General features: G+C 44.6%; 1 protein-coding gene across 11 annotated transcripts in view; it reads left to right on the forward strand.

Annotated features, from left to right (window-relative positions):
- The window catches only part of RBFOX2 (RNA binding fox-1 homolog 2), a 230,301-nt gene extending 220,261 nt beyond the window's left edge, over positions 1 to 10,040 (forward strand). For all 11 annotated transcript variants that reach the window (XM_025206858.1, XM_025206857.1, XM_025206861.1 and 8 more), the window contains 3 exons: positions 1,061 to 1,149; positions 2,031 to 2,103; positions 3,542 to 10,040. In XM_025206858.1, coding sequence (XP_025062643.1) covers positions 1,061 to 1,149; positions 2,031 to 2,103; positions 3,542 to 3,586 — 207 coding nt within the window. In that variant the 3' untranslated portion in view covers positions 3,587 to 10,040. The remainder of the gene's footprint in view (positions 1 to 1,060; positions 1,150 to 2,030; positions 2,104 to 3,541) is intronic.
- Positions 10,041 to 21,848: the final 11,808 nt, after the last annotated feature.

Here is a 21,848-nt window from a genome sequence, read left to right on the forward strand (position 1 = left end):
CAATATTATCCCCCATAGAGTTAAGAAAAATCATGTACAGAATCATACAGTAAATCAAATTCCCGTCTCAGGGAGCTCGCTATCATGGCTTCTAGGCACAGTAGCCTCTTGAGATTGGCCTCTGTCCTTAGGAAGTATCCTTGCATGCTGTAGGTTACTTCAGGTGTCCCATTTAAAGTGTACAGAGCCTTGCCTGACTAGCCAGGCCTCCCTCAGCTCAGAGAAAGTAGGAGTGGAAGGAGCTGCTGTTTGGCCACTATTCAGGAATCCTGCTCTGAGACCCACGAGTCCTTTGGCTCAGGATTCAGAATGGTTTTTGCTTGTTCTTCGAGAGGCATAGGTATCTTTCTGAACAACCATCTGGGACTGGTAGGATATCAGCAGATTTTAAAAGTGTCTATATATTCTCCAGAGCAAATTTAGCATAAGAGCAGCAATGTAAGCTTCCCTAACATAGCAGCCGCCCACCCATTCTCCAATGTCTCACCTTCATTTTGAGGGGCCACATCCAAGTGGTTCAGTCTCTGCATACATTTAATTGTTGGCAGGTCTGAGACTACCATTTGGTGTTGCCTTGTTCAGTTCTGGTTTCTTTAACTTGTTGCATTTCTGTGGATCTAGGCCAGGTAAAATCTACATTTCTTTCCATGCTCAAGGTAGAGAAAAGTAAGAGTTCCTCTGGATGACTTCATTTCTAGCATAGATACCACTGGAAAAGAAATTTAAGTGTCGTGCGAAGTGGAGAGCATTCAAGTTTTACTTCTGTTTATCCTGATTTTTCCCATCCTCAATACCAAATATAATCTCCCACAAGGATAATCATACATTTCATTTGGCCTGCTCCCCAGTGCACTGTGCTGGGGCTTTATGCCATGATTCAAGTCTGCCCAAGCCTTCTGGGGAAGGGCAGAGCATATATGGGTTTAGTGGTGACTCTTGTGTTGGACATGACATAGGAGCTGATGCAGTTTGAAACATCCCTCTCTTTGTGCTGTGTGTGATGTTTTGCCCTGTGTGGGCGGACAGGTATCTGTAAAGTCAGTTCTCTTCTCTCCTGCAGGGTGGATATGCAGCCTACAGATATGCACAGCCTGCTACTGCAACAGCAGCCACAGCCGCTGCAGCCGCTGCAGCAGCTTACAGCGATGGGTATGTAAGGGGGAGGGGGCAAGGACAAGCTTTATGTATTCAAGGATTCAAGGAGTGCTGTTCCATTTCCATACTCCTTTATCCCATTTCTCTTTCTGTCTCATTTGCACTCCCCTCAAGAAAGAAACAGTTTAAAGTACACAATTCTGTTTGCCTCCTCCAATCCTGGGCTGTGTAGCTGTCAGGTGTATGCAGGCATAAGGGAAATGTCTGTATTGGTGCCCTTTGATCCTCTGCCAAGGGAGGCAGAGTGGTTTTATGGCTAGCGGGTGCCAGGAATTGAGAAATGTTGGACCTTGAGGAAGAGTTTAATCACTCAGTGCCTTTGTTTTCCCCAACTGTAAAACCGTGAGAGTGATTCCACTTGTCAAGCAGTTTGAGACCCTTTAATGAAGACTGCAGGGGGTTATTACCACCCAGGTAATTGCCCCAAGGTCTTCTCTCCCCCCTGTGTAGTGAGGTTGCGTTTTCATTCTGGCACATGCAAGAGCTGACAGCTTACACTCTCACTGTCTTATTCTTCAGAATCCCTCACTTCTTTTCCATTTAGCAGCTGTAACGAGGGCAGTTACTTTAATGGTAGTAGTAGTAGTTGCCTTTCTCCCAGATTGTATCATTAGAGGTAAAGGATGCATCAAATGTGATGGCTTTTGTTATACTCTTTTTTTTTTTTTATTTTCCAGGCCTTTTTCTCATCCCATCTTGTCACCCCCCTATGCCAGCATGCTTATTGTATTTGGGGCACTGGGGAAGCCAGTGCATGCGTGCGCATGTGTGTTTAGGGAACAAGGGTGGGCACAGTGGTCTTCCTGTTCCCTTTCAGCATACAGGAAGTCTAAAGCCATCACAAGTGACTTTTTTTTTCTTTCCCCTTTCCTCAGTTATGGCAGGGTGTACACAGCAGACCCTTACCACGCCCTTGCCCCTGCCGCTAGCTACGGAGTTGGCGCTGTGGTATGTATGACTTTTTCTATCCTCCTGCCATTTTTCTTATCCCCACTATGAAGAACTGCTGTTCAAGGCACAGCAGCTGCAACAAGTCTCCATCCACCTCCACTTTTTATTACGAGGCCCTAGGACTACAGTGATAGTTTAGTCTTGTGTGTTTGTATTGAGGGAGCCAGAAAGTTTTACTGCTGTTGTAGAAGACGACCTGCTTTGATGTCACTTTGTCTTGATGGTATCTTGCTGTTCTGGTGGTTAGGAGATGGGGATAGGAGGTGGAGGGAGGCCTATATGATGATCATCTGAGCATAGCCAATTTTTTTTTGGTGACCATCATAACTTTATTAAAGAGGAGATGTGGCAGGGATTATCAGAATTTGGAGGGGCAAAGCATCCTCTTATCACCTTTTATTAACTTGAAAGTCACTGCTGCATGCTTTAAAAAACTGATTTCTTGGGAGTGGGAGAATAAGGTCTTAACTTCCATGGTCATCATAGAGCTACCGGCAGAGCTGTCATTCCTAGATCTTTTTGGCGTATGAATGAAGTTGTTGAGGAACTACACTGTCAGCTGACAATGTCTAAACTGTCAGCTAGGCAGAAGGGAAGTGAATAAACAGTTGGGCCCTCCGAGCCATCTCTGTACCCATTGCCTTTAGAAGGCCTATAAAGGTGGGACTGGGATTTGGAATGCTTTTTTTTTTGTACAAGGAGGAATAGATCTCAGGACTTGCAGGAGTAAAAGCAGCAAACACTTATTTTGTCCCTAAAGTCAGTAGATCTGACTCCAATATGCCCAGAGCTTGTCTTCAGGGTGAGAAAATGCCATTTTCCTAGTTGTCTCACAATGCAGAGCCTTACTTTGTAAGATGGGAAGTGTATGGATGAGGGAATCTGAGGGGACAAAACTGGTTGTAGCTTGCTTTATCCTCATTTGCCCCTTGCTTTCCTACATCCTAAGCTCCATATATTTCAGACTCTAAATGAGAAGATTCATGGGGCACCAGGAGTGTCTAGGTCAAGACTGATGTGAGGAGCCCCTGGAAGAGGAACAGCCTAGAGTGTTTCAGGCTAGGAATGAGATGCTAGGGGAGAGCTGCATTGTGGCTTTGGTTTGGAGGTGTAGAGCTTAAACAGGATCAGACAAGAGTTGTTTTGGCATCTAAGGTGACTGAGACAGCTTACAGAAAGCTCACCATGTTTGCACAGGGAGACTTGCTGACCTCTACTTTTCAGCTCCTTGTCTTTGAACATAACCCACCCGAGTCCATGTTTTGGTTTTTCTGTCTTGGTCTCTCCCATCTTTTCTGTTATGTGGAGACTCCAGAGGTGCCAGATCAGTGCCTGGACACACTTTTCAGTCCTGAGAGCCTTTTGTCATTGCCTTAAAAGTTTCGCCTCCAAGCACCTCTAAACTGCCTCTTCTTTTCTCTTTTGACTTCTGCAGGCGAGTTTATACCGAGGCGGCTATAGCCGATTCGCCCCCTACTGAAGTGACGTGAACCCCCTGCAAGTGGGACAGCCCCCCAGCTCATGAGGCCTGGCTATTGCAATATTTACTAGTAGAGGAACTCTATAGCAAGATGAGGAGGAAAAACAGAAAAAAAAAACAAAAGAGAAAATACTTTTTTATACCTCACTATGTTCTTTGAATATGTATTTTTCCTTTAAATTTCTGCCTTTAATTCTTTTGTTCCAAAGATTGTGCGTTATTTTTTTTTCTTTTTTTTTGTTTTTTTTTTTCCTTTAGGTTTTTGGGGTATTTTGTTTTTTTGTTTTTTTGTTTGTTTTTTTTTTAACTGTGGTAAAAATAATGCATTTCTGTGTCTGTATGTTGGTGCGTAGCTTATCCTACCAATCGCGGAAGAGGCGATTAGTGATGAGGAAAGCTGTTAGGAACCAGTATCATGCAATTAATCAGGAATGTGCAGACAGTTACTTTACCTGGGTCTGGTTCTTGGTGCCTGAGAAACAGGAAGGGGAAGACTTGACCTGTCTTTGGAAGGAAGCGCTGCTTCTCTGGCTGGGACCCCATATGATGGTGGGAAGTAGCCATTTATATGTGGAAAGAGGGGAAATGCAGAGATTTCCCTCATTTTATCACCGTCTGACATGTGCAGGCTTGGGACAGTTTTGGCAGTGTCAGAATTTTAGAGTTGGCAAGAGAAAATTCCTTCAACCTGCCCAATGACTTTGGTTATTGACTGCTGTAGAGGGGACAAGACTTTGAAATGAATTATTGAGGAAATCTCCCCCACCCACCCCACACACACAGCTAATCCTACTTGATTTGTTGCCTGTTACTGGGCTGTAATTGTTGTAGTTTTTTCCCTGTTCCTTTCCAAGGTCTGTCTTACTGCCTCTCCTTGCCTTCTTCCCTGGAGGGAGTGGCAAGTGCACTGCAGATATTGGGCAGGAGCAGCACAGTGTTTCTTTCTCAGATGTCAAGAATCATTTAATATTATGGAGGTGATGTGTGTGCAGTCCTGAGGAGGGCAAAAGCTTGCTGAAGAAACCTGTCTCAATGCCATGCTGAACTGCTCTGAGGTCCAGCATTCAAGGTCCCTCTTCTTGTTCACCTTGAGCCAGCTAGGCACTGCTGCAACTAAACTGTTTTGAATAGTGTGAGTGAGTTAAAATGAGTTATGGATCAGCTGCAGAGGCACAGAGGGTGTGTTTGGGTGACGGAAGAGGGTCCGTCTTGTCAGAACACTATCCCTGAAAGTCGTATTGTGTGGCTTAGGTGTCTGAGGGCAGGTAGAAGCAATTATTTCTAGCTCTGAAGTCATAGGAAATTCCCACTTCCTAGGTCTATTTGAGGTCCTCGCATATCCAGCCTATAGTCCCTGGGGCCATTCTGTGCAGTCGCTCAGTATTCTTCAAAGAAAAATGTGCACCTGAACTGCTTGATCCTGTAATTTACACTACAGATTGTAAAACTCTAAAGCAGAGAGGCTGTTTAGAAGGGCTCTGTGACTCCCAGGCCACCTCTCCTCTGCTCTCGGGAGTAGAGCAATTCTACTATTTTTGAAAAGCATATATTGTGCAGGTTGCTGCAAGAGCAGCATTGTGGCAATGAGTCATTGCTCTCAGAATCTGACCCTGATTTTAGAAACCAAAGGGGAGTAGTCTCCCCTTCAGCCATTAGCTAGTGTGATGTTCCAAGCAGCCGTTGCAATCAAATGCAGGTTCTCTCAAAGCTTTATCTAATCCAAGATATTAGAGAAACAGAGAGAAAAGCACAAGTCCATTAGGCTCCCCTGTCTGTTTGAATTGGTACTGGGGTGACCTTCACCCCCCCCACCCCCCCACGCTCTCCCCAAAAGGCAGCTTGGAGCATGGATTTGTAGCTGCAGCCTTCTCAGCTCCTGCCACCGCACACTTGCTGCTGCTTCAATGGCTGATAGCAGAATAGGAAGCCAACTGCATTAACCGTAAGCTTTCTCAGCAAGCAGGGCTGCCTGGAAGCTGCACTGGCCCAGCCACGCACAACACACAACTTTGTTCTTTCCCGTCCTTGTTTTACTCACACACACACACACACACACACACACACACACACACACACACACACACACACACACACACACACACACACACCCTTCCCTGTGCCTGGCAGAGGGAAGGTGCCTGAGATAAGAAGGATGGGAAAGCAATCAGTTAAGCTAGAGACCCTACAGCTATTGAATCCAAGGAGGAATAGCTAGAACAAGGGGACACCAAACTGCCAGCCTATTGGCCACTTATTTTTTTTTTCAGTTTTATTTTTTTCCAAGCCAAAGTTTGGTTTGTTGCTGTTGTGACAATTTTTGTTGTTTGTATATAAATATTTTAGTTAGATTGAAAATTGGAGGGGAACAGGATGTTGGGGCTTTCACAAAATCAAGGACATGAGGATGGTGGGGTTTTTTGGCTTTTGATGGTTGAGTGGGAAAAGAAAAACCATGTCTAGTAGAACTTCTAGTGTTATGTTTGAGGCAAGCTAATCGCCATCCCAAGGCAGAGGGGTTGCTCCTCTCTGGAGCCGAGATGCAGCAAAAGCCGCAACTTGAGTTGGTTTGAACCACGTTTGGATGGGGGCGGGAAATGAAAGAAAGGACATCTCTCCCATTATTCTCATGGAGGAGAAGTTACTAATGTTTGGAGGTTGCAGGGTGGGAGAGGGTGAGGAAAGACAGCATGCATAACTGAATCGACAACCACTTGAGCCTCTGCACCTTTCATATGTAAGTTCAGCTGGTTCTGACTGCAGTTTCTGAAAGGTCAAACTGCTTTCTCAAGTGTCCTCCTGCATCATGGCAGTGGAGCGTGGAGTTAGTTGCACCCTCACCCCCCTACCTGCAGGGGAGGTTAGGTGTTGTTTCTGCTTTGTGTAGAATCTGCCCTTGGCAGCTTTAGCCCACCTTGTGCTGAGAATCTGTGTTCTGGTGTTTCATGGAGGCTGGGTCCCCTAATGTAAAAGTACCTAGTATTGCCAGGGTCAGAGACCCATCAATACTGGGTTCCTAATACATCAGCGCATGGGTCCCCCTGATCCATTAATCCTTGTCATGCCCCTTAAATGCTTTAGCAAACTGACAAGTTTGAGTCCAGGAATTGCAGCTGGAGATGCCTCACTGTTTTAGCACCTGGTTGTTCCCAATTCCTGTCCTCCCTGATGACACAGTGGTGGACAAGCCGAGCCTTTTGTACTGCTGGTTACAGGAGGGGGCTGGCTAATTTTAGACATGTACTATCATTCATATAGTCCCAGGAATTTCCAAAGTGCAAGATCTCCTAGAAAATTGTGGCCACAGCTGGATTTTGGTGGCAGGAGTTCTCCTGTGAATCCTCTTTTGTGGCAAGTGGGATCCCCTCATCTTCCTGCCATCTCGACAAATACAGTGACTCCGATTCCTTTGGTGTTTGATGAAGTGCCTCATGATATAAACAGTGACTTTCATTCAGGTTAGCCAAGCCTTGCTATGTCCATCTTTGAAAAGGTGAGGGAAGCCTCACATGCATCTGTGCAAAATATAATTATAGTAAATTTTTTAATAGGGAGCTAAAAAGTAGGGACCTAGCAGAGGCTGCCCCTTTTTTGACTGAGGAGAAAATCATTAGCAGAGCTGTGATGGTCAACATTCAAGGATTTATCTCAAACAGGACTTAGCTCTTGTAAGCCTGGTCTGCACATGGTTTTATACCAATAAGACTCTTTCGGTTAGGGCCCTGATCTCTTCTTAATGCTGTAGTTATAATGGTGCACCTCTAGCATGCATGTGGTAACATACTGAAAAGGTGATTTATGCTGGTTATTCCCTTTCATGTATGGGAACGAACTTCAAAGGGGTAAAGCATCTTTTATGCTGGTAAAATTGTGTATACACTAGGGGCACTTAGCAGAATGGAAGCAGCATAGCTCTGGCTTGTACACAAGCCCTTAGAGTTTTGCTGTGCTCTTGAGGTGGTCTAGGACTAGTCCCCAGCCTCCTGTAACCAGTTAGTTGTTCCCAGGTTGAACAGCTGTTGTGTTGCCATGTGCAAATGAGAGTTGAGTTCAACTGTCTTGAGCCAAATCCCAGTTTTAAATGATTCTCACTTCAAAGCGCTGATGACATGCAGGCAGTAGAGTGGTCCAAGAGGATGGGCCACAGGCCTGGAGTTGGGAGACCTAGGTTCTATTCTTGGCTCCGTCAGTGTGACCTTGGACAAATGGGTTCACTCCGTCCGTGCTCCAGGTTCCTCATCCACAGAGTGGAGATAAAGATGCTCAGTCCTTTGGTGTCCAGTACTTTGAGATCTTTGGATAAAAAATGGTATGGGAGAGCTAGGTAACAGTGATGTTAATGTTTTCTCAGATCTGTGCAGCTAGGGCTGTACCAGGCTGTAAAATGGTTTATAAAACCATTTCCTAGCCTGGCACACCTTTCTAGGAAGAATCATTTTTAAGGGAGTCCCTGGCTATTGTGGTTTGAACACAAGAAGGTAGGGACCTTAAGGGTAGAGAATATAAAACAAGGCTTTGCAAATCCTCATGCATCTCCCCTCTTCTCTAACTCCTCCACACTCCAAACCCCTGTACCATAGGAAAGAGACAAAGTAGAGAACAGGCATAGGGAACACTTAGGAATTCAAGAAGGGAAAAACATACTGACTCTGGGGAGCTCTACTTTTGCTGAGTCCAGCTCCAAAGGGAAAGCACACAGGCCAGCTGGAAATTAGCTTGCTCCTTGTGATCTAGTCTGGAAGCCTCCGAGGAATTTGTACCTTGGCGCAGAGGGGGCATGTTTTACAGATCGTGTTACCTGTTTGCACTGTTTTAAAATAGGAGGAGAAAAACAAAAAGCTTGTGAACAAGGTAAACATCCAATGTAAACTTCTATGTGTTTTTATTTTGTCATGCTCTTGAAAATGTCAAACATTTTGTAGTATACACCAGTGACACTTGATTCTTTGTTGCATAAAACACTATTTTTTGGTGATGTTACTGTCTGAAAAGCCCCTCTCTCCCCCCCTCCTGATTCCTTCCCTACCCCTCGCTAAACTTTTCTTCTGCAATGAAATTTCCAGTCAACAAGGCAAGCAGGAATCTGATAGCCAGAGTGTGAAATGGGGCCCTTTTCAAGTAGGCTCCAGGAGTCCTCCCTGGTAATATTTCCTCTAGCCTGGAGTATGCAATAGAGGACCCCTTTTCCTCCCCAACACATGCAGAGGGTACAAAGCCAACCAAACCAAGGCATTCAATTCCTGAATTGATTGTCACTGCCAACAGTGGAAGGGGACTTTCAGATAGTGTAATCATCTGCAGTAACTGTCCTACTCCAGTTACTGGCTGCAGCTGGTGGTAGCTTAGGTGGGAAAATGACAGACAAGGGTCAGCCCCAGTACTGCCAGATCAACTGCAAGTCAACTGGTTGCAGAGTAAAAGCACATCAGTCAAGATGGCTGATGTATAAAGCCATCCACATGAGCGTTCATTTAGCTGGCAGTCAGCAAAATGCCAGTGATCTAAGGATTGATGTTCAGACTGGTCAATAAGTCTCTCACCAGATTCACAATTTCATTTCAAGTGGGGGTTTTGTTTGCATCCCTGAGGAGCGGCCTCCTTAAAGAAATCTGGCCTCCCGCAGAAATAGTCTCCACTTTGGTCACTTCCTTCTATTTTTCTGTTCACAGTATTTTGTGTGTGTGCGCGCGCGCGTTGTAGTTTTGGCAGCTTGGTTTGGCTGCCTTATCAAGTGACGAAATAATCCTCTTTTACCCTAGGGGATACGATTAATTTTTTTTTCTTTTTATATTATAAATTCTGCTTGTAAATAGCTGTAGCAAATACCTGGGGCTGATAGCAAATGAGAACCAGGGCTGTAGAGTGCTTTGGAGCTGGTGGAGAGTTTACTGACCTCACAGGCTGATTTACCTGAGACTTGGAGCTTCTCAGTGCAAGGCTAACATGCCACAGAACCTCCAATGGCAATGACTGGCTTGCCCCTTCATGCGGTCTCCCCAGCACCTCGCATTGCCAGGTACCCTCGGGGCACAGGGTGCATCAAATTTTTGGATGCTTTCCCCTCCCCTGGATCATTTCCTAGGACGCCCAAGCCGCTTGCCCAGGGTCCCATTTCCCTGCTGACTCTGGAGAAGCAGTATCTGCATCCCAGGGCTTTGTGACAGTCTCTAACTTCCCGCGCCCCCTTGTTAAGTATCATATTGTATAGTAGCTTTCAGACCATACAGTATTCATTGGGTTACTCCTATTATTATCAAGTAGCTGGAATTGTGAAGGTCGGAGTAGTTAGATCTTTAGCTTTTATTCCTTTTTTTTTTTGTATTACTATCCATGTGTATAAATTATTGATCATGTTGCTGGCTTTTATAAACTCTAAGCAAGGGAGGAGCCCTTCCTAACCCTTTGCAAATGGTAATGAAGCACTGTTTTTAAATAAAAGAGAGAAACACCAGCCTGATGGGTCCCTGTGTGTGTGTGAGTATGTGCACTGATTCACTTGAGAAATCCTGTTGGTTTTCACATGCAATCCCACCAGGACATAAAATTAGCTGCTGCTGTTTTAACTTGAAGGTTTAACTTGGGATTGGTGCCTTTAAAACATGGTAAAAGGGTAAGCTCCAGAAAGACTGAGAATCCTGGCAGAGTGCAGGTAAAATTCTCTTTAGCTCTGCTCACATGCCTCAGCCCTGGGTTTCCTTCTGTTCATACAGTGAGGCCCGTGAAGCTCCCAGGATCCTTCATTTCTGCTGCTGCTTCTAAACAGAACACAGCTGAGGCAGATCCATGGGGGAATACGGTGATGCAAATGTGCCCCTCTGCCCCCCCACCTTTTTTTTCAGCCAACTGTGCCATGGGAGCAGCAACCAGGACCTTTATTTAAGTCCCAGAAGCAAGTAAGAATTCCTTTCCCTTCCCCTCTGTGCTCAGCAGCATGTTGCTTCCCTCCCCGCCTCCCTTGCCCCCCACTGCTGCAATCTCTGCCTGGCACACAGGTGGGGAGGAGCTCCAGAGCTGTTCCTGCTGCACCTGCTGGGCTCTGTATGGAGCTGGGCTCAGCCAGGGACAGCAGCAGTAAGCGGGTTCCTTCTCCCTGCTTGATTTCCCAGTTGTTCTCTGATAGCTTGGGAGCAGGCATCGGGGAAGGGAACCTGTCTGCTGCTGCAGCTGCTCTCTCTAGCTAAGTTTGGCTCCATGTGAGCAGTTCTGGAGCCTCCACCCACCCCTGCCCCTAGGTAGGATGGGGACAGTGGCAGCGGTGGGTGGAGGAGAAGGGTGAGTGAAGGAGAAGGAAGGAAACATGCCATTGAGCATGGAGGGAAGGGGCGCGGGGGCAGAGATTTTTACCTGCTTCAGAGACTTGAGAAAAAGTCCCCTGCTGCTATTCCTGTGGTGTTGTCTGCCTGCCCTGATGGGTATGGGAGGGCAGGAACGGGGGCACAGCCACCCCATGCAGTGCAGGTTGCTGTTCCCGCACCCCGTTTACAAAATGCTGGATATGCCCATGAACAGAATCATTTACTGTGGACTTGGCTGAGGCTGTCACCCATTTCTAATCCATACTGAGAACTGTTTCCTTCAAGTGAAATGTTAGTATTTCAACGTACAACATCTTCAAGGCCTCTTCCCAAAAAAACCTGTACCCCTGGCCTCCTTGCTTTTTGGCTTTACCAGTTAAAGCACAGAACTTGTGGTCAGCAGTTCTAGGTTCTCAGCTTGGCTCTGCATATATTTCTTGGGACTCTTTAGACAAATGATGTGATCTCTGATCTTGTTGCCCTGTCTGCAAATGACTATACCGACCTCTCACCAGTGCTTGAGGTTTAATTGATTAATATTTTCTAAAATGCTTTGAAAGCCTCAATTGGAAGGTGTCATGCAAATTTCTTAAGAACAGCCCCCAACACAGGTGCATTTCCAGTGATCTAATGAGGGAAATAACAAATTATAGTGTGGGCCAAATTACTTAGAGTTGGAGACATTGATAAGGGAGGTAACAGGACAGAAGGAGAAAGGAATCTATGAGTGGCAGAATTAAGTGCAATGAGTGTGTTTAAGCATACCAGGAACCAAAGGAATGTTGCGAGAGAGAAGTGGTACAATTGTTAATAGTAATGCATAAAGTAGTGACTCTCAACAGGCATGCTGTGGTAGCCTTGGGATGCCTCAAGATCCCTGTCAAGCGTGCCACATAATGTTACCACTGTTAGGCTGTGCAAATGTTTCACAAGATAAACCCAAAGATTTCAAATAGGAATTCCTAGTGTTAAAATCATTCTGACCTGCGGTGGTCTGTCTTGATTTTTTTGCAACAGAAGAATTTCTCTATTATGTTTCTGTAGTGGGAAAAAAAGAGGGCAAACTAAAGGTTGGTATTTTCTGAGAGGTGCCTTGAGTCTGGTGAGGGGTAAGAAGCTTCACAACTACTGGCATTGAGGCACAAATGTTCAATAAGTTTCCTTCATGTATCTGTGCAAAAGTCATGCAACATATTCACAAGATGCTCATGGAATTCTTGCCATTCCAGTGATAATTCAAGAGGATGTTCAACAGCATTTACTGAAGTTAGTCATCTCCAAAACAGCTGGTTCAGACATCTTTCATGAAACTGGCCCAGGAATGCTCTCTGTTGTTAATACTGCTTTTCAATAAATCTTCGAACACTAGGAAACTTCCACACAGGACAGCTCATAAGCTAATGTGATGTCCATATTTAAAAAAAACCTAGCATGACCAGAATAATTATAGGTCTGTCAGCCTGACTTCATTTCTGGGCAAAATAATTGAATGACTGGATATATAACTTGATTTGAAAAGGACATAAGAAGGTAACAAAATTAATGCTATTTGATTTGGGTTCATGAAAAAGAGACTTTGTGAAATTAACTTCATCATTTGTTAAAAGATTTCAATTTGACTGACAAAGAGAATATGTTATAATAGACTTGTGTAAAGCCCTTGACTTGATGCCTCCCAAGCATTTTGATTAAGAAGCTAAAATGATACAACATCAACATGGACGTAGGTTGTAGCTGTGTTGGTTTGAGGACATAGGCAGACAAGGTTCTTTGGGTGAATCTGATATCTGATAAAAGATATCAGATTCACCCACGAGATCAACATGGCACACATTAAGTGGATTAGAACTTGCTAACTCATAGGTTTTGGTAGAATTTTTAATGGGGAATCATCCCTGAGAGGGTAGTTTTCTAGCACAGCCCTAGCCCTGTGCTATTTAATTTTTTTTATCAGTGCCTTGCAAGAAAGCATGAAGTTGCATCAAATAAATGTTTTTGATGACTCAGATATTGGAGAAGTGGTAAATAATGGAAAGAATGAGTCACTTGAGTCAGTGTGATCTGGGTTGCTTGGTAAACCGGGAGTAGGAAATTGATATATACTTCAGTATGGCTAAATGTGAGGTACTTAGGTTTGCCACAGAGAGCAGGACATGAGGCAATGGGGCATAAACTGCAGCAAAGCAGATTACTGTCAGAACAGTAATACAGTGGAACAACCTGCCCAGAGAGGTTGTCAAGTCTCCTTTATTAGAGCAGTGGTTTTCAGTGTTTTCAGACAGGAGGCACCCTTTGAAAAATGCCAGCTCTTAGTTTTCACTCATTTTTTGCCTATAGAAAATAATAGAAGAATTTTCTGTTGCAAAAAAACTCAGAAAGACCCCAGTGGGTCTGAATGTTTTTAATATTATGAATTCATTGAAAACTCTGGGTTTATCTTGCAAATCATGTTTGCACACCTAAACGTGCTAATATTGCTTGGCAACCTGTGACACCCTCGAAAAAACTCTCAGGGCACCACAGGCCTTGTTGAGAATCACTGCATTAGAGCTTTTCAAGAAGAGATTGGATAAGCCTTTGGCCTGGGGTGGTTTAGGAATAATGTATATATGTGTGGGGGGTTGGACTAAATTACCACTGAAGTCCCTTCCAAACTTATGATCCCATGCAACACGACTGGAGACAGAGTGTAGGCCACACTTAACAGGAAGGGGTGACCGAAAGGACTTGTTGGGAGAGGGAACACGGGGGAAGAGTTGAATATGAGCCTCCAGTGTGATCCTGCGGCCAAAAGGGCTAATGCAAACCTTGGATGTGCAAACGGAGACTAGAAGAAATCGACACAATGTTGTCTATGGACTGGGGAGATGAATGACCTGTTCTGGATTAATTTGACAAAACTATTTCTAAATTCAGATTGAATTGACAGAATAATTGCACCACAGGTGAATGGGCATGTAGGTAAAAGCACTTCTTCAAGTTGTCTTTTTCCTTTTCTTGCAAATGGTCTTTTTTTGTCTTGTTCAAAAAAAACAAACAAACAATGAAAGCAAGCAACCCTTCCCCATCAATTTTTAACTTTTGGTTCAAAAGGAACTCAATACGACTACTACTACTAATTATTATTCTTCCTATTGTTATTTTCTAGTCCGTTGTCCTTTTAGGTCAACTTCTGTTAGCATGTGTCCATAACACTTCATTCAAGGAGGTCCAGTGGCCTGTGTTAAGCAGGAGGTCAGACTAAATGATCCTTTTGGGATTTATTACCTCTGAATTTCCTTCTACACTTGGTGTTTCCAGACTTTGCGCTTCAAGAAGGATGTTGATAAATTGGAGAGTGTTCAGAGAAGATGCACAAGAATTATTAAAGGTTTAGAAAGCCTGCCTTTATAGTGAGACTCCAGGACCTGAATTTCATTAATTTAGTGAAGAGAAGGTTAAGGGGTGACTTCATTAATGTCTGTAAGCACTTACATGGGAACAAAAATTTGATAGAGGGGTCTTCAACCTAGCAGACAAATGTATAGCAAGACCCAGTGGTTGGAAGCTAGACAAATTCAGCCTGGATATAAGCTGCAGAGTTTTGACAGTGAGGGTAAATAACCCACTTTGAACTTCCGGGGGTTGTCATGGATTCTTCATTCCTGAGAATTATGAAATTTGAGGTTTGGTATTTTTCTGATAGATGCTCTAATTCAAACACAGCTATTGGATTCAAAGCACAGATTCATTCAGGGAGGTCCAAGGGCTTGTGTTAAGCAGGAGGTCAGATTAGATGATCACAATGGACCTTTTGGGATTTATTAACTACAAATTTCCTTCTGCACTCAGCGTTTCCAGACTTACAGGAGGTTTCATCAACCCTTTAACAAGAGGCAATATGACATCTTACATAACACTTTGGTGCTATTAGTTTGCCCTCTAGTGATTGATCGAGACAATTGCACAGAATTGCTCCTGATCATCCTTGCATCTCTGAAACATTTTGGGACCAATGGGGGAACTTACTCACTATTCCTTTAACACATACAAAGTTTGGTTTTGGGGTTTTTTTTTTGGGGGGGGGGGGGGGGGGCGTGCCGTGGGCCAGAAAGTCTCACTGAAAGAGAAACCAAACAGAGCTCTGACCTCTTGGATTACTTCTGTGCCCTATCAGGTTTCTTTCCCACCACTTCTCTCCACTTGGAAACCAGGCGGATTCTTCATTATTGTGTTCGTTGTCCACATTGAGCTCCCAGCCCCGCTGTATCTGGCATGATATTATCTGACTTAATTAGTACTGTTTGCATAACAGTACCAAAGGGCCTTTCTTAGAACTGGGACTTCACTGTGCTAGTGCAGTTAAAGTAAAGACCAACAGACCCCAGTCCCAAAGAGCTTGCAGTCTGTGACAGAGGGCAGTTGTGTCCTTGCTAAGCCATATCGGGGATTCAGGTACAGATTTGCAGATTTGCCTCGATAGCAGCCAGCTGCAGCAGGCATTTGGAAAAGCCAAGTACATGGTGGGTCTCAAAGAGGCCTTGGATAGGTCTGAGAAGCGGGGGGTTGATTCCGGTAGTGCTCATGCTAGTTCTGTTACACATTGGTGAAACTAGGGCTGCATTCTGCACCTCCTCAGAGAGTTGGACTGAGGTGACTCTTGAGGTCCCTTCCAACCATAGGAAATTCTGGAAGGGAGCAGGTTTTTGACGCCCAATGTGCAGCATCTGCTGGTGTCCCAAGATGTGCGTCGACAGGCAAGAATTCATTTTTTACTTGGAGAAATCTTGCAGAAGTTGGCTCCCTTGCTGCAAGCCTATCCTCCTTGGAACAGTCTTGAGACTTTGTACACATGCAGGAAAGATGATGTGCAGGGCCTGAGCTGAGAGCAGCTGTCCCAGTTTTGCAGGTAGTTTCTTGTCTTTTTAAGGACACGCCGAGTGCTGCAATACTCTAACTTTAGCACAAATGTATGGTTGACTTGGCTTCTTTTATTAATGGGTGGGTATAAATATATCTGCTCACTGGGCCTGGCTTGTTCTTCCTTGTGCAAACTCTGTCCCAGCTCTTTTGGGTGATAAATTCCCCATCTTCTGAATCACAAATCACCCTTTTCTATGTCAGTAGGAAATGTCAAACTCCAAAGTCACTTTGCTTTTTATAGAACAACAACCCTTCAGCTGAACTCCAGTCTGAAGCCACAGATTTTCAGAAGCTGTTGTAAATGACAGCTGCTCCCTCATTAAAGACCCCCCTCCTTTTTTTTAATCAAAACATCTTTTCCACCAGTTGACAGATCGAGCATTGCTGATACCCTACCCTCTGTATCCATCCTGCAATGTGTCTCATTCATCCTACAGGACAGGCTCCAAGAATCCCAGATCTTCAAGTGAAAAGCATCAGTGATTTTTTTTATGGTAACACGCTTCAGTTCTAACGTATCCATATGGAAGGAATTTGGTGCTCATAAATATCTCGGGAAGATTGAGTGCATTTCATATGTGTGAAGCAGACTTGGCAACTGTCCCAGAGGCCCAGTTTCACCAGAGCACGAAGTCAGGTGTCGTGGTCAAGAGCTGCAAGGAAAGGCACTGCCTTATCACTTGAAGGGGAGCCAGCACTCTCCAGCGGCCTGGGGAAAAAACCGATGGGCTGTGGCATTAGCTGCATCCAGACTTCTCAGCCACATAACTGCTTTGGTACAGGGCTTTTGAGGTGAGAAAGAAAAAGAAAAACATGAGGACATTGTATCTAAAGCTTAGGGGAAAATGGATTACTTTGGGACTTCACCTTTGTCTCTCAGCAATTCCAAATGAGATGAGCTCGATTTACATTAGAAAGGGTGAGGGTGTTGTAAGGAGGGGTGATGAGCAGGGATCCTGGTTTTCTGATTTAAAAAAAAAAATCCCCAATTTTCAGGTTAAAAAAGTAACCTGAAATCCACATTCTTCCATGATTAACATGAAACACCACTAATACATAGATACATATATAGTGATGTTTCATTTTGATCACGGAAAAATGTGGATTTTGGGTTACTTTTTTTAACTTAGAAAAAACATCCCAATTTTCATCAGAGAAAACCAGGATCCCAAGTGATAAGGAAGGGACGTTTTCAGCTGCCATACTGCAAACCACCCCCTCAGTTCCTGAGGGTCAAGCTGAGTTCTTTATGACTTCAGTAATGTTGTTTGCTATGACTTTTGAGTGCAGGTAGTGCATTATATCCTATATAATGATCCATTGTATTATTACAGTGTGTTATAAATTGGTTATGAATTCTGTTAAGACCATGGGATTTCAATCCAGTCCACCTTATGCTGTGCCTCCAGAGTGGGCAGCCATAAATATGTGTAAAAAGTTGGTGTGGTCAGCAAGGCTAAGCAGAGAGGCCTGCAAATGTGGACACGGGGTCACATTCAAACAATGTCACTACAGGGCTTGCTGCAGATTTGAGTGACTTAAGTTTTTTGATGTAAAAAATTGTCATTAGCACTGAGAAAATTGTGAGATACCTTCTGCTTGTAGGATTTTTACTGCTGCTGGTGAGGTAGAGGTGCAGGAGAACTGGCTTGACTCTCAGGTCCCCAGCTGAGTGCGATTACTACAGACAAAGCCTCCCCAGCTCTCGGCATATACATTTCAGCAACTTGGTCGGGAAGCAGCAATCGCTTTGCAGCCATGGAATTAAGCCTGGGATAAGTGCGGCCCACAGATCTGATTTGCTGAGTTAAAAGTGCCATTTTCCTAGTCATTTGTTTGACTAACCCTACATTAATATTACTGGTTATTGACTCTAAACACCTCTTACAGAAGGAACTGCACAAATGAACACTGACATGGGTAAGTATCAAGGAGTCTGTCTGTGATGCTGTGCTAATGAAGGCAAGTAGTTGTTTCCAGCTATTATCAGTCAGCAATGGACAATCTGAAATTACCCCTCACAGCGGGTCTGATCAATACCCTTGAGCACAAGATGAGACACAAATCAAGCGCTCTAAGCAATGGCTGCTTTTTCCATCTCGGTGACGGTGCTTCTGTGACATGGTAGGTTTCAAGACAACCCTGAATGCCTTGAACATACAGTTAGTGCCTTGAGGGTTGAATGCAAGGCTTCTCGTTTCTTCAAGCTATGCCAAGCTGTGGATCACATCCCCCCAGGGTCCCATTTAGACCAAACCACTTCTTCACGCCCTGTGCTTTCATGCATCCAAACCATGAAATCCCAAACCTGCCCAGGTCCTTCAGACCTCACGAACACTTGGAGAGAAACGGGGGCAACCGAAGAAGTCCTAGCACCATTGATGTCAACGATAGACTTTGGTGGGGGAAAGGGAGGGGAGGCAGGATTTTAAGTCTTGCTACTTCCAGGTTGTGTGCTCTCACAGCTTGGGGTCTGTGCTTCTAGCCCTCTCCCATTATCTGGTCTCCAAGCTGTGAGGGCACTCCATCTTTCCTCTCCCAACCATGGCCTCACACTTCTAGGCCTCCATTTGCTGTAGCCTCTGCTCCCATGCACAGCCCTCACAATCCAGACCCTGCCTTCCCCAGGCCTGTTTAGGATGAAATCTTATGTGCTCATATTTGAATGAAATACTGGACATTGACTCCTTGTTGATGAGGAAGTTTAAGTCTGGGCATATTTCTTTGGAAAGTTAATTAACCGGAGATTTGCACTTCTGGATTTGACCTAAGGAATTCAGTTAGGCGATGACATCAGGAAAGACCTTTCCCTTGGATCTGCAATAACACCTCCCTGAATCAAGTTCAGGGTTCATCTACTCCTACCTCTTGAGGGCTGTTCCTGCTCTATCTATTGGGTGCTGTGTATCTAGCAATGGGGGGTGTTATATTGGTCCTAGCTTTGTTAATGCCTTACTGTGTTTTTTTTCTCTCCCTATAGCAATACTGAATTTTCCCATGTTGATTTGTGATTTTGCTATGCAGGCACGTAGCGCTGTCACGCTATTGAAAACCAAGTGCTCTGTCCAACCTCTTCCTCCTTTCATATTACCAGTTATTGGAGAAATGTTTAGCTTACTATTTTTAAGAGTCTTAAAAAAACACAAGAAAACTCGCAGCAAGTTTAGTGAAAAATGGGGCCCTATGGTGGGAGATGGGGGCTGAATGTACACCTATCGCAGAGATGCAGCGACTTTGCCCTTGGCAGAACAGCCCCTATTTGTGTGCAAGGAAGTTCTGCCCAGATTTTAGCAGTGTGGGCACACACACGGCTGCCATTAATAGGCCCAGCAATAGATGGGGTCATGTAAACTTCTGCTCTGCTTACCCAACCTGGGTACCAGTTATGTCATCTACGTAGCACTACAAAATCTGCCTCAACGTGAGGGCTGCCTGTCACCTAGCATCTAAGAGTGGAAAAGCATAAAGTCTCTCATGGAGGAAGGCAGTTGCCATTTAGCAACAGAGTTTGATCCAGTCATCTGCTTCCTGTATTAGGGAGATTAAACAACTTAATCCATAGTCATAGACATAGACACTAGGGCTGGAAGGGACCTCGGAAGATCATCGAGTCCAGCCCCCTGCCCCAGGGGCAGGAAGTCAGCAGGGGTCATAGGATCCCAGCAAGATAAACATCCAAATGTCTCTTGAAGGTGTTCAAAGTAGGTGCTTGAACCACCTCCGGCAGCAGTCTATACCAAACCTTGGGGGCTCGGACGGTGAAGAAGTTCTTCCTTATGAACAAACTAGGTAAGAAGGATGCAGAGGGGCCAGCACACAAAGCTGAACACATGTATAATAAGTGAGTCTGCGGGACAGGTCCCCTCAAGTGTAAAGTACCAGGGAAAAATGTTCACTTCCAGACAATTTGAGACCCCCAGAAGGAGGGGGTTGAAATTTGCTATCTTCCCAAGACAGTAACAGTTATCTCCCACAGGGGGTTGGGGTGCCCAGGCTAGCCACTGGGCACTGGTTTGGTTATCCAGCTCTCCCAGTACCTCTGATACCCGAGGGACCTGTTGAAGCTCCAGTGTTTCCCATGTTGTGTACAGACTTGTGAAGGAGCTGGCACCTCTAGGCCTAGGCACATCCTATATGAAGCAAAAGCTACCGCACGCCAGCTGCTTCCATGATAACTGCCTGCATGTATGGCTTTATACAGGGGAAAAATGAAAGCTAATCCATGGTCACTTGCCACTCATTGATTGAGGACTGAGCTGTTCTCTCTTAATCTTGCCAAAAGTGCAAACGTCTCAGTCAAAGGCAAGTGATAAGGGGATTGATACCTTAGGTGGACAACTAAAAGGATGTGAATCATCTACCTGCAGCATCGATCTGTCCTTATTCATGTGCCTATACATGTGCTCTGGTGGGGAGGGGATGTTTTTTAATTAGAGTGGCTCTAATTAAAACACTGTCTCATGTATTCAGCCCCCCATGTTTCAAAATAGCATTTTGAAACATGGGACACTGAACACACAAGATGCTGCAGCACGCTGGAGCGTTCTAATTAGAGTGGTCCAGCAGGCTTGATTTAATCAAGCAGATTAATCGAGACTGCTTTGACGCCTTCTAATCCGAACTCATCGGAGCATGTGTATAGGCTGTATACAGGCTGAGGATCATGGCCACTGTGGTCCTGGGTCTAATAATGACTACCATGGCTGAAAAAGCTTATCAGCCTGGAGCAGGGAGAAGAGCACATCCATATCATGTCACAACCCAGATTCAAGGGACTTGAGAATGAACCGGTATTGCCTGCTGCAGCCAGGGTCTTGGGTCAGAGCAGTCAAAAGTTACAGCAAAATGTAGCACTCTAAATCCACATTCAGTTTCTAGTATCACAGAGAGTAGACCCAAACTAATGCCAATAACTTCAGCAGCATCAATCAGGGTTCACACCCTGTAATTTAGAGAGAAATCTGGTCTGCCAGGTACAGGTAACGCCATTCTGTCCTGCTGAAAAGCCTTGTCAGACTATGGAGAGACTTTCTAGTCTCTCCTTCGGCTTTGCCATTGTTTTTAAATCCAGGTATCTAAAATTAGTTGCTGACATCCATACATAGGCACCGAAATGACAAGGCCTGATATTCAGCAGTGCCAAGCAATTGTTGAAGTCAATAGGAGCAGCAGGTGGCCAGCACTTTAAAGACAAGTATCAAGGAGGAAAGTCATAGATTTTTTGACAAAGAGTTGACCAAAAAGAAGTAAATACACTGAACAGTAGTTAAGAACCTTAAGGAAGATGGAAAGCTGCCCAGATTGGGTTGGTACCTTCTCTCTACCATCCTGGCTGTGATCCTATTCCACATCTGAACTGAGCAGTGCTTACCTCTCTGTCTTGTTCTTTGGTTCTAGTAGTTTGAGGAATGATATAGCAGATAGACGAGTCTCCCTGACTGCACAACCCAGCGTCTTTGCTCCCTGGCCTCTGGTATACATGAAGTAAAATCCTGCATCCTTGAAGACTATTCCAAAACTCCCATTGGATTCATCAGAGCCAGAATTTTGCCCATGGAACTGGGATTTATTTTTTTCATGAGGCTTCATGGCTCAAGTCAGGCACAACACCCAAATGTATAATTTACATATATTAAAGGGAATAATAATGTTGGGAGAAACAAAAGATAGAAAAACACAAATTCTTCTGGCAGTTTAAACATTTTTCATGCACACAAAATCAAAGGGAGAAAACAGGGGCCGTAAGCCAACACTTAGCCTGACTATCAGAACAGAGATCAGCTCTGTCTTGATTATGCTCTTTGCTGCAGACTTTGAAGCCTCTCAACAGGCCAAATATTGTGGATTTGGGGTATTGTCTGCCAGGCAAGCATGAGGTGCCAGGGACTGTTGTTATCCTGAGAGAGTAAAGCTTCTGATGTCACCAGAACCAGAAATACTGCTCCTTTTGGATTACAATAGAGATAATAATAGAGAGCCTGTCTCTTCACAAGAGTGCCACTGCAAGAGCAGTTTGTATCAGACCAAAGGGATTTAGAATTAGGGCTATTCCTAATGAGATAGCAAGG

This window comes from Alligator sinensis, unplaced genomic scaffold, assembly GCF_000455745.1.
Source record: "Alligator sinensis unplaced genomic scaffold, ASM45574v1 scaffold215_3, whole genome shotgun sequence".
Lineage (NCBI taxonomy): Eukaryota > Metazoa > Chordata > Crocodylia > Alligatoridae > Alligator > Alligator sinensis.